Consider the following 12,605-nt stretch of genomic DNA (forward strand, 5'->3'; position numbering starts at 1 on the left):
TTATAATGCAATTAAGGAAGAATTAGGATGCATAGAATGGGGTAGTAAAATGCAGGGGATGCAGACAATGGAAATGTGGAGCTGGTTTAAGGAACAGATATTGCGTGTCCTTAATGGGTATGTCCCTGTAAGGCAGGGAGGAAGTGATAAAGTAAGGGAAGTGTGGTTTACCACAGAAGTTGCATCCCTTGTTAAGCTAAAGAAGGAGGCTTATGTGTTGATAAGGCAAGATGGTTCAGATGAGGCAATGGAGAGTTACAGATCAGCTCGGAAAGATTGAAAGAGAGAGTTAAGAAGGGCAAAGAGAGGACACGCGCAGTCTTTAGCAAATAGAATAAAGGAGAACCCTAAAGCTTTCTATAGGTATGTGAGGAATAAAAGGATGACTGGGGTAGGAATAGGGCCAGTCAAAGACAGAAGTGAGAAGTTGAGTGTGGACACTGTGGAGATCGGAGAGGTGCTAAACGAACATTTCTCATCGGATTTCACTCAGGAAAAGGAGAATATTGTAGAGGAGAAGAATGACGCACAAGATATTAGACTAGAAAGGATCAAGGTTAGTTACAAACAGGTGTTATCAATTCTAGAAGGAGTGAAAGTAGTGGGCGGCACGGTGGCACTGTGGTTAGCACTGCTGCCTCACAGCGCCAGAGACCCGGGTTCAATTCCCGCCTCAGGCGACTGACTGTGTGGAGTTTGCACATTCTCCCCGTGTCTGCGTGGGTTTCCTCCGGGTGCTCCGGTTTCCTCCCACAGTCCAAAGATGTGCAGGTCAGGTGAATTGGCCATGCTAAATTGCCCGTAGTGTTAGGTAAGGGGTAGATGTAGGGGTATGGGTGGGTTGCGCTTCGGCGGGGCAGTGTGGACTTGTTGGGCCGAAGGGCCTGTTTCCACACTGTAAGTAATCTAATCTAATCTAGACAAGTCCCCTGGGCCAGATGGGATTTATCCGAGGATTCTCTGGGAAGCTAGGGAGGAGATAGCAGAGCCTTTGGCTTTGATATTTGAATCGTCATTGTCTGCAGGTTTAGTACCAGGGGATTGGAGGATTTCAAGAAGGGCAGTAGAGATGACCCAGGTAGACCAGTGAGCCTTTCTTCTGTTGCAGGAAAGGTTTTGGAAAGGATTATAAGAGATAAGATTTATAATCATCTAGCAAGCAACAATTTGATTTCAGATAGTCAACATGGTTTCGTCAAGGGCAGGTCGTGTCTCACAAACCTCATTGAGTTTTTTGAGAAGGTGAACAAGCATGTAGATGAGGGTAGGGCAGTTGCCGTGGTGTACATGGACTTCAGTAAAGCCTTTGATAAGGTTCCACATGGTAGGTTGTTGGAGAAAATGCAGAGGCATGGGATTGAGAGTGAGTTAGCAGTTTGGATTAGACACTGGCTTTCTGAAAAAGGCAGCGAATGGTGGTTGATGGAAAATATTCAGCCTGGAGTCTGGTTACTAGTGGTGTGCCACAAGGATCTGTTTTGGGACCATTGCTGTTTGTCATTTTTATAAATGACTTAGATGCAGGCATAGGTGGATGGATTAGTAAATTTGCAGATGACATTAAAGTTGGTGGAGTGGTGGACAGTGTGGAAGAATGTTACAGGTTGCAGGGGGACTTGAATAAACTGCAGAATTGGGCTGAGAGGTGGCAAATGGAGTTCAATGCAGCTAAGTGTGAGGTGAAGCACTTTGGGAAGAATGACAGGAAGGCAGAGTACTGGGTCAATGGTAAGATTCTTGGTAGTGTGGATGCGCAGAGGGATTTTGGAGTCCATGTACACAGATCCCTGAAAGTTGCCACCCAGGTGGATAGTGCTGTTAAGAAGGCATACGGTGTGATCGGTTTCATTGGTAGAAGGATTGAGTTCCGAAGCTGCAACATCATGCTGCAACTATACAAAACGCTGGTGCGGCCACACTTGGAATATTGTGTACAGTTCTGGTCCCTATATTTCGGGAAGAATGTGGAAGCATTGGAAAAGGGGCAGAGGAGATTTACAAGGATGTTGCCTGGTCTGGAGGGAATGTCTTATGAGGAAAGGCTGAGAGACTTGGGTCTGTTCTCAGAAGAAGGCTAAGAGGGGATTTGATAGAGACATACAAGATGATCAGAGGATTAGATAGGGTAGACAGTGAAAGTCTTTTCCCTCGGATGATGACGTCAGCTTGTACGAGGGGGCATAACTACAAATTGAGGGGTGATAGATTTAAGACCGATGTCAGAGGCAGGTTCTTTACTCAGAGAATGGTAAGGGCGTGGAATGCCCTACCTACCAATGTAGTTAACTCAGCCACATTAAGGAGATTTACACAATCCTTGCATAAGCATATGGATGATGATGGGATAGTGGAGAGGGACGAGCTGAGAATAGTTCACAGGTCGGCGCAATGTCAAAGGCTGAAGGGCCTGTTCTGCGCTGTATTGTTCTATGTTCTGAAGTCTTTCTTTAGCCATGGGCCTGCAGTCAATCCATGCTGCGCTTTCCTCATGAGGGCTCGATGTCACTCCCTCACTGGGCTTGATCTCTCAATCCCTGCGCCTCCATCTCGCTGCAAACCCCCATCCCGCACTGGGCTTGATCTCTCGATCCCCGTGCCTCCAACTCCCATCCCGCACTGGGCTTGATCTCTCAATCCCTGTGCCTCCAACTCCCATCCCGTACTACACTTGATCTCTCGATCCCCGTGCCTCCAACTCCCATCCCGCACTGGGCTTGATCTCTCGATCCCTACATCTCCACGCTGCTGTCTCACTGCCAGCCACCAGAGTCCTGCTCTGGGCCCCCAGCTGCTTCCAAACTTCCACCAACTCCCAGAGTTCTGCCCAGGCACATCTACCTCCTCATTGCCGACCAACAAAGTCTGTTTTTTCCCAACAATCAGCAATAGTTTCAATTCTCTCTCTCTCGACACTGTCCCCATTAAACACTCCAGGGACAGCATGGGCTGAATCCAGAGGAAAGTCTCCTCCAATTTTTTAAGTCTCTAAGTAAACTAAAATTCCTTCAACATTGCCTCCATTAAACTCTCGCAGTGCAGGGTCAACAAAGGGTTAAAAGAAAATTCGAATTCCATCATGGCAAGACTTGAACCCACATCCGCATGGTCTCTGGATTAATTATTCTCACAATAATACCACTAGGTCATCATTTCCCCTTAACCTTCTCCAGCAATTTCCACTTTCGAATCAGATTTCCAGCATCCACTGTTATTTCTTTTGCACAACCCTCCAGATGCAGCTTCACCAATGCTCTGCATCTCAGAATTTCGCAGTTCCTCGCTATTTAGGTAAAACTTGGCTTTCATCAGTTTTTCTTCTAAAGCGAGCAACTTCACATTTTCCCACCTTGTTCGCCATCAGCTAGATTTTTGTCCACTCACTCCACCTGCCTATGTATGTCTCCGTGGCTGGCACGGTAGCTCAATGGCAGCACCGCTGCCCCACAATGCCAGGGGACTGGGCCCCAGCAAACCCCTGGGGTGACTGCTCAGTAGGACACTACTTGTCCCCCCACCCCCGACACTCCAGTCCCCCCTCCCCACAGTCCAAAGATGCGCAGGCCAAGTGGACTGGCCACACTAAACCGTCCTGCAGTGTCCAGGGACATGCAGGCCTGGCAGATCAGCCACGGGAAACAAGATATGGCTTTTAATAGTTGAGGTACAGAATTAAGATGAGGCCAGAATTGCACAGCATAAGTAATATACAATAATTTTTGAAATGAGGAAATTCTCCAATCACCCCAGAGCTGATGGTCAATCATATGCCTGAATATTCTTGTTACCTTCAAAGCATGTGGCAGGGGTAGATGTTATACAATCGTGGAGCATGGAAACAGACCCTTCGGTTCAACTAGTCCACACCAACTGTGTTCTGAAACTAAATTAGTCCCACTTGCCGGCATTTGGCCCATATCCTTTTAAATCGTTCCTATTCATGTACTTATCCAAATATCTTTCAAATGTTGTAACTCTACCTGCATCCACCACTTCCTCTGGCAGTCCATTATACAAAAAACAGTCTCTGTGTGAAAGCGCTGCCCCTCGTCTCCTTTTTAAAACTTTCTCCTTTCATCATAAAAATACACTCCCTAGCTTTGAATTCCCACCCGGGGAAAAATCCCTTGGTATTCACATTATCTATACCCCTCATGATTTTATAAATCTCAACTTCCTGTACTCCAGAGAGAAAAATTCCCAGCCTGTCCAGTCTCTCCTTATAACTCAAACCCTCCACTCCTGACAACATCCTGGTTAAACATTGCCTAACCCTCTCTAATTTAATAATATCCTTCCTATAGCAGGGTGACCAGAACTGGACACTGTATTCCAGAAGAAGCCTCACCAACATCCTGTACAACCTCAGCACAACATCCCAACTCCTATACTGAGGCAAGCGTGCTAAACGCCTTCTTAACCCCCCCGTCTAGATATGATGCAAATTTCAAAGAATTATATACCTGAACCCCTAGGTCTCTCTGTTCCACAATGCTACCAAGGCCCTACCATGAATTGTATAAACCCTCAAAAAATTGTATAAACCCTTATAGTTCAACAGGTTTATTTGGAAGCACTAGCGCTGCTCCTTCATCAGCTGGTTTTGAAGTAGCGCTCCAAAAGCTGGTGCTTCCAAATAAGCCTTTTGGACTATAACCTGGTGTTGTGTGATTCTTAACTTTGTCCATCCCAGTCCAACACCGGCATCTCCACTTCATGTATAAATCCTGCCCTTGTTAGTTTTAACAAAATGCAATACCTCACATTTATCCAAATTAAACTCCATCTGCCACCCTACAGCCCATTGACCCAATTGATCAAGGTCTGTTAATAATCTTAGATAACCTTCTTCACTGTTTTCACTATATTTTTGTTTCATCCAGAAACGTACTAACCGCGCCTCCTATGTCCCCATCCAAATTGACAAAATAATGAAAATGTTGAAAAAAAAGTGGATCCAGTACTGATCCCTATGAAACTCCACTGGTCATAGGCCTACAGCCCGAGAAACAAACCTCCACCACCACCCTGTCTCCTACCGTTAATCTAATTTTGTATCTAATTTGTGGGTAATGCATCCACCAAGTTCCTCTGATCAGTAAGGCACTCAAACCATAGTGTAAGTGACAGGAGGTTGATGGTTACAAGGATGGGGCTGCTGATGAGGTGCCCTGGGGTCCTGAAGAGAGAGCAATATGATGCCTGTCACCTGGCTCTCCCTCCTTTACAAATGACCTGATCTTCTAACAGGCAGTCAGGGTCTAACAACAAGGTCACTCCGGGGAGTCCACTTTTAAGACTTCCTATGTGGTAACTGCCAGTACTGCCACTGGTGCAATGAGGCCCATAATTGGACACTAATTGTTGGTTTGAGGGCCTCAATTGGCATTGAACCAGGAAAGCCAAACACAAGCAAGCTCTCTCAGACCGGGCTGAATCAGCTGGATACACTCTACCTGACTAAATGCCCCTGTCACCTTCAAATTCACATCAGAGGAGAACTGTTCATTCTTTCCATTGTGTGTAAGTATAAGGAAGCTGCTGTCCTTGTGTTTTTTTTGACTCCATCTATTCATTTGAATCATAATCTAGCCCATTGCGATTCGTTGTGTTCATAGAATCCCCCACAATATAGAAAGAGGCCTTTTGGCCCATCCAGTCCACACTGACTCCCTAAAGAGCATCCCTCCTAGACCCAGCTCCCCTCTCTATCTCCGTAACCCTGCATTTATAACAGCTAATTCACTTAGCCTACATATCCTTGGTCACTATAGCCAACTTAGTACAGCCAAACCACCTAACATACAGATTTCTGGACTATGGAAGTAACCACAGACACATGGACAAGGCGTAAACTCCACACAGTCATCCAAGCCTGGAATCAAACCCAGGTCCCTGGCGCTGTGAGGCAGCTGTGCTAACCACTGAGCCATCATGCTTTCCAGAGTGTCACCATGTTGTAAATTGCTTCACAGCCATGCTTTAGAGAGGGAGAAGCAACAGACATGTGCTGCCATGTTATTTGATACTGGAAAGTTGTAAAATTTATAATTGTCTTCCTTTTTATCCAAACAGGCCCACCAGGTGATCCAGGATTACCAGGGAATCCAGGCAATCCAGGGTTTCCTGGAGCTCTTGGGTCTACTGGTCCAATGGGTTTGCCAGGTAAGTTCAAGTTTTGGAACATGTGGATGGAGTGATGTATGTTTATAAAACTATTCTACTATATAAAACAACAAACCAAACAAATTCGCTGAAATAGTTTTATCCAGAAACAACTACCTTCCTGGACTGAGTGAGAGTTACAAAGTGCTTTTCTAATGGAAATTTTTAATCTGAAATGCAAATTAATTTGAACACGTAACCCATTGTAAATTCATTCTGCGGACAACCCAAAGCAGAATTAGGAACTGAAATATCCTGAGCCAAGAAATGGTGAATGAATGCTTTATCTTGGAAGAAGCTGCAGGTGAAGGGAATCCTCCAAAGGACTATAACAAACTTGTGGATGGGCCCTACAGAAGTAATTAGCCTGAATGTATAGCATGCACGATTATAAAACTTATTGTTAGCGGTGTTCGTTTCCTTCAAGCGTGTATATTTTTAATATATACGAAAGCTGTTTTGTCAAAAAACCATCAAATCTGCTTACTTAAAGAAAGATAATGTGGTTCTTATTGAATGTTAATGGTCCCTAACCAAATTGTAACAAAAGTACATGTGGGACATCCAAATCATATACAATATGGTGCCGTATGTGAATTTTTCTTCTGGTCATTTTGTCAGGTGACAAAGGAGAAAGAGGGTTTGCTGGACCACCAGGGTTTTCAGCTTCACCTGGTTCTGACGGTATCCCTGGCCTAAAGGGAGAGAAAGGAGAACCAAGCAGATTAGTATATGGCAACTCAGGCCGTCCAGGAGAAAAGGTAGATTAACTCTGAACCTTCGTTATTTACCTATTGGTCAATTTGATGACATGAAATTATTCATGTCATGAATCCAAAAATACATTGAAAAATAAAATATTGCAGATTCTGGTAATTTGAAATGTTGGAAGAAAATGTTTGAGATGCACAGCAGACCTGGCAGCATCTACTTCGGAAAAAATACAGGTCTGGATCTTTCTCCCTGGTTGAGAGCAGAGAGATAGAACATTTCCCATCTCTGCAAACCCAAACCAGGGATAAAGTGATCTAGAACTACATCTTTTCATTCCAAGGTGATGGGGCTCCTTGGGAGACAAGCCCGGGAACCCCAGAACAAGAGAGTAAGCTGCTGTATGCGAAGGTAGGCTATGTGGAGGTCCTGTCTGGTGCACCAGCATATTGTGAAGGTTAAATAAAAAGGACACCCAAAGTGGCCCTCCAGGCTGCACCCCTCATATCCTTTCCTCTACCCCTCATATCCTTCCCTCTACCTCTCCCAGGGATGGCATAGTGGCTCAGTGGTTAGCCCTGCTGCCTCACAGCACCAGGGACCCGGGTTTGATCCTTGCCTCGGGCAACTGTCAGTGTGGAGTTTGCACATTCTCCTCGTGTCTGCGTGGGTTTCCTCTGGGTGCTCCGGTTTCCTCCCACAATCCAAAGATGTGCAGGTCAGATGAATTGGCCATGGGAAATTGCCCATAGTGTTAGCTGCATTAGTCAGGTGTAAATATAGGGTACAGGAATGGGTCTAGGTGGGTTACTCTTTGGAGGGTCAGTGTGGACTTGTTGGGCCATACTGTAAGGAATCCATACTATAAGGAATCTAACCATCTAGCTCATTCCCAATGCTGTATCCATGCTTACCTTATGTTCCACCCATTCACATCCCCCTCACACCCTGTTTGACAACTATACCACATTGCCCACACCCCATAACCCAGCACATCCTCTGTCAGCCTATTCCGCTCACCTACATACCAACTCATTTCCATGTCCCTCTAATAGCTTTGTGACAACCTATATACCCTGCTCACCACCCAGTGTCTTTCCCTCTCCATGTAAACTGACATAGTATTCATCATGGACAGCCCGCAAGAACCATACAGAGGTAGCTTTATTTTACATGTCTACTATGCCACTCCTTGTAAAAAACAACACATTGACTTTTTAAATTTCTTTAACTAATCTCTTATGAAGACAAACATTTCTATAAGCAGTGCAGCTATCAATCAAACTGCTCACTTAACATTAGGCATCCCGTTGTGAAAATGATAAGCTGAGGAATCAGTCATACAGCATAAATCCAATAATGATAGACCTCAGTTTTATATCTACAGATTGTGAAACAGTCAGCACTGATTTTTTTAATTCTAAAATTTGTTTTAAATGGTAAGCTCACCGGATTTAAACTTTTCATCATTTATAACAATGATTTGGATGTGAACATAGGCGGTATAGTTAGTAAATTTGCAGATGACACCAAAATTGAAGGTGTAGTGGACAGCGAAGAAGGTTACCTCGGATTTCAAGGGGATCTTGATCAAGTGGGCCAATGGGCTGAGGCGTGGCAGATGGATTTTAATTTAAATAAATGTGAGGTGCTGCATTTTGGGAAAGCAAATCAGGGCAGGACTTATACAGTTATTGGTAAGGTCCTAGGGAGTGTTGCTGAACAAAAGGACCTTAGAGTGCAGATTCATAGCTCCTTGAAAGTAGAGTTGCAGGTAGATAGGTGTTGAAGAAAGTCTCGAGGGGCAGACCTTGAACACTGCCAAGAGTGTGGTGCTGGAAAAACACAGCAACGCAGGCAGCATCTGAGAAGCAGGAAAATCAACATTTCGGGCAAAAGCCCTTCTTCATTCCTGACGAAGGGCTTTTGCCCGAAACGTCAATTTTCCTGCTCCTCGGATGCTGCCCGACCTGCTGTGCTTTCCAGCACCACTCTAATCTTACCTCTAATCTCCAGCATCTGCAGTCCTCACTTTTGCCCTCATCAGGACCTTGAGCATTAACCTTGTGCAATGCATCACGGGGAGACCACCATCCTACCTATGGCTTGGCAGAACTCCAAAGTACAGCAGAAAGTTACAAGGTTATATGGAAAACAAGACATGGCCCGAAACACAGGCTGACCATTAATTACAATGTGTCAGATGGTCCAAGGTGATACTGAATCAGGGGTCAGCTGTCAGGGTCAGCCCTAAAAGATGCTACATGTTCTTCAAATAAACAGGACTGAAAGTTATCACTTAACATGCTATTTACAGAGATTTGTGACCAATGCAGGACAGATGTCCTTAATTAGAGGGACAGCACACATTGGTAATATATTGTAGAGAGAGAGAAGCTAATTGACGCATCCCTTAAGATTATCTGACAAATACGGTGCACCACGGAAGGGAGCAATTTTATAAGACATGGCGGTCTTTCTAAATTATATAGACAAGGACCTGTCGGCGATATTGATTAGGGCCTTTATATAGCCACGGGGGGTGTATATGGTGGTCCAAGAATCCCGAGGGGAGGAGGCCTAGTAAATACAGGTATAATAACTGTGACTCTGGTTGACCAGAGCTTTGGTGGAGGTGTGGAGTAATGTAATGTAGTGCAATGTAATGTAATTTAATTTAATGCTGTTTTATTTAATTTGAGTTTATTATAATTTGGGTTAAGTTAAATAAATAGGAGACAACTGTATCTTGACGAGTAGCAGGCAGTTTATGGTTAAGTTTACTGTAACGTAATAGTACAATATTCTTTCTACTTTTCTGTATTTGGGTACCTTTATAACTTTTCGGTTTGGTTTTGGAAAAGACTGAAAAATTTTTCAGTAAATATATACATAAAAAAAGGCTGTCCCGTGGAGGTTAAATCTTCTGTGTTCCCAAAAGGCTCCGTAATCGTGGGCCACAACAAAAGCATATGAGAATCAGTGAATGGTTTTGCAGATTTTCCTGTCAATCCTCACGTTAGCTCCAAGGCAGCAAGAAGGACACTTCACTCCTCAGTGGCCATATCTCCACAGTTAAAGTAAGGGCCTGCCATTTGTCCCTGGGGGACTTCAGTATCTTGGTCCCAGTGCCAAAGGTGTAGTACTGGAGCCTGCTTGTCCCCATTTCCAGGGTCCTGCAGAGAAAGAGTTGCTCAGCAGTGATTGCTAGGTGGGCATCTGAGATAGGTTTCACCTCCAGTGGGTATGCTGGTCTCAATCACCCTCTCCAGAGTTGGCACACAGAGTATTGGGATCGCAAGGTCGCTGGACATATTCAGTTTTACCTGTAATATGAGTCTTGTTCTGGCCACCCCAGTAGAGGATCACTGCTCACCTCATTTGCAACTGGAAAGTCTGAGACTAGTTCATATTGTTTGTCTGGATCATGTTGGCAACACCAGAAGGAATACATTTCAAAAGCATAGCATTAAACAAAGGTGAGGCAGCTTCTCGAATGAAGACTAGATCGCCTGCAAATATTCCATAACAAGTATCAAACTGCTCCCAATAATCACCTTCTGACACCCAAAATTTGGGATTGCAGTTCAGTACATCACTAATATTTACAGGTTGTTGTAAGGCTCATTCGAATGACTGGATTAAGTGGTCCGCCTAGTCAACATTGTCAGGGAATTTCCTTCAAGTCCCTAGGACAGACCCTAGGAGTGGCATTATACATCTGTATTGTCCTTCGGACATATTGACCAAATTGGGCCAGTTTCCCCTTGTGGTCAGGGACTTGGTTCATTAACATTACTCTGCTTTCTGAGAGAGCTCCTGGTTAAGGATGGCTCAGGCTGCTCACCCCCATGAAGTTGGCTATGAAGCTGGTTACTGATATGGGCAGCACAGTGGCACAGTGGTTAGCACTGCTGCCTCACAGTGCCAGAGACCCGGGTGCAATTCCCGTTAGGGCAACTGACTGTGTGGAGTTTGCACATTCTCCCCGTGTCTGCGTGGGTTTCCTCCGGGTGCTCCGGTTTCCTCCCACAGTCCAAATATTTGCAGGTTAGGTGAATTAGCCATGCTAAATTGCCCGTAGTGTAAGGTGAAAGGGTAAATGTAGGGGAATGGGTCTAGGTGGGTTGCTCTTCGGAGGGTCGGTGTGGACTTGTTGGGCCGAAGGGCCTGTTTCCACACTGTAAGTAATCTAATCTAATCTGTCAGGGACACTTCATCTTCAGAGTAAGGGAGGTTTATGACTGGGGACTATCAGGAGATGTTAGGGGCTCAGTGGGTATCCTGGAATAAAGTCCCTATCCCTCATCCCTATCAGTGTCATCCCCATCCTTAAATAGTGTCAGTGTGCCAGACATAGGCTCAGGATCCCAAGCAGAACTTAGATTCTTTTACAGCACTTTTGCTTCAACTCCATCTTTTTTACACTTTCCATTACATCGCCTACTTCTAATGCCAGTTGTATGTATAATGCTCAATTTGTTTCATGGGATGGTCCAGGTGAACATTAATTAATGCAGCCATGCTTTCAACTAACCATCAGACAATGACACAGATCACTAACAATGTATAAAGGTATGAAAACCGATCGATCATGCCAATAATCCAGATTTTGTAACTCAGGACAAATAGAAATGGTTTCAAAAATATTGACTAATGTAACCATACCATTAACAAGAGATGGAAACTGAACAAGTGACTAAAACATTTAATTGTTAATTAATCAGAACAAACAGATTTTAAAGTCACAAAAATGATTCAAATCTGCTTAGTGTTGCAGACATGATCAGGATTGTTCTATGATGTGCATATCGCACTCAGCTTATCAAATCACAAGTTTTTTTTCCTTTTGACTATGTGTTTTGTCTAGAGGCTTCAATATAAAAATGGAAATCCAGTCATTCAAAACCCAATTTTACAATATAAAATGTGCACAGTTTCCAACCCTGTAATCCATTATAATTACCCGGTCCTAGACTGTCAATTTAAATCTCAGATTTGGTTCTTTAAGTGGTTCTGATCAGTCATTGCTCATTTATAACATTATAGGCTGTGAAATGATTGCAGCTGCATTAATAACGTCTTCTCTACTAACATGGTAATAAAATACTTCTTATGCACAAATGATGACCTAATCCAAAGACACGGGTATGAATAACAGCACCTTAACTTTTGTTACATGATTTTTTTTCTCACAAAATAATGCTGAACTGGAAATTCAACTCTCAGTGACGAAGGAAAACTGATATAGAACAAAGCTACGTCTGGCAATCTGTACGTACAAACGAGATGCAGCAGTCCCAAAATTATGTGGAAATAAACGAGTCCGAAACAAAAATTAATTCTGCTAGTATCATTTTCTGAAAACAATATTTTGTGGCATGGGGCAGCATTGTGGCTCAGTGGTTAGCACTGCTGCTTCACAGCACCAGGGACCCAAGTTCGATTCCAGCCTCAGGCAACTGTCTGTGTGGTTTGCACATTCTCCCTGTGTCTGCGTGGGTTTCCTCCAGGTGCTCCAGTTTCTTCCTAATGCTGCCTGCCTTGCTGTGTCCCTCTCCCTCCTAATGCTGCCTGCCTTGCTGTGTCCATCTCCCTCCTGATTCTGCCTGCCTTGCTGTGTTTCTCTCCCTCCTGATACTGCCTGCCTTGCTGTGTTCCTCTCCCTCCTGATGCTGCCTACCTTGCTGTGTCCATCTCCCTCCTGATTCTGCCTGCCTTGCTGTGTTTCT

General features: G+C 44.3%; 1 protein-coding gene across 1 annotated transcript in view; it reads left to right on the top strand.

Annotated features, from left to right (window-relative positions):
- The window catches only part of LOC122556243 (uncharacterized), a 288,957-nt gene that overhangs the window by 211,633 nt on the left and 64,719 nt on the right, over nt 1–12,605 (top strand). The window contains exons 36-37 of the mRNA XM_043702860.2: nt 6,073–6,162; nt 6,784–6,923. Of these exons, the coding sequence (XP_043558795.2) occupies nt 6,073–6,162; nt 6,784–6,923 (230 nt within the window). The remainder of the gene's footprint in view (nt 1–6,072; nt 6,163–6,783; nt 6,924–12,605) is intronic.

Source organism: Chiloscyllium plagiosum, unplaced genomic scaffold (genome assembly GCF_037043375.1).
Source record: "Chiloscyllium plagiosum isolate Xiang-an unplaced genomic scaffold, Cpla_swu_hap1 HiC_scaffold_13, whole genome shotgun sequence".
Lineage (NCBI taxonomy): Eukaryota > Metazoa > Chordata > Chondrichthyes > Orectolobiformes > Hemiscylliidae > Chiloscyllium > Chiloscyllium plagiosum.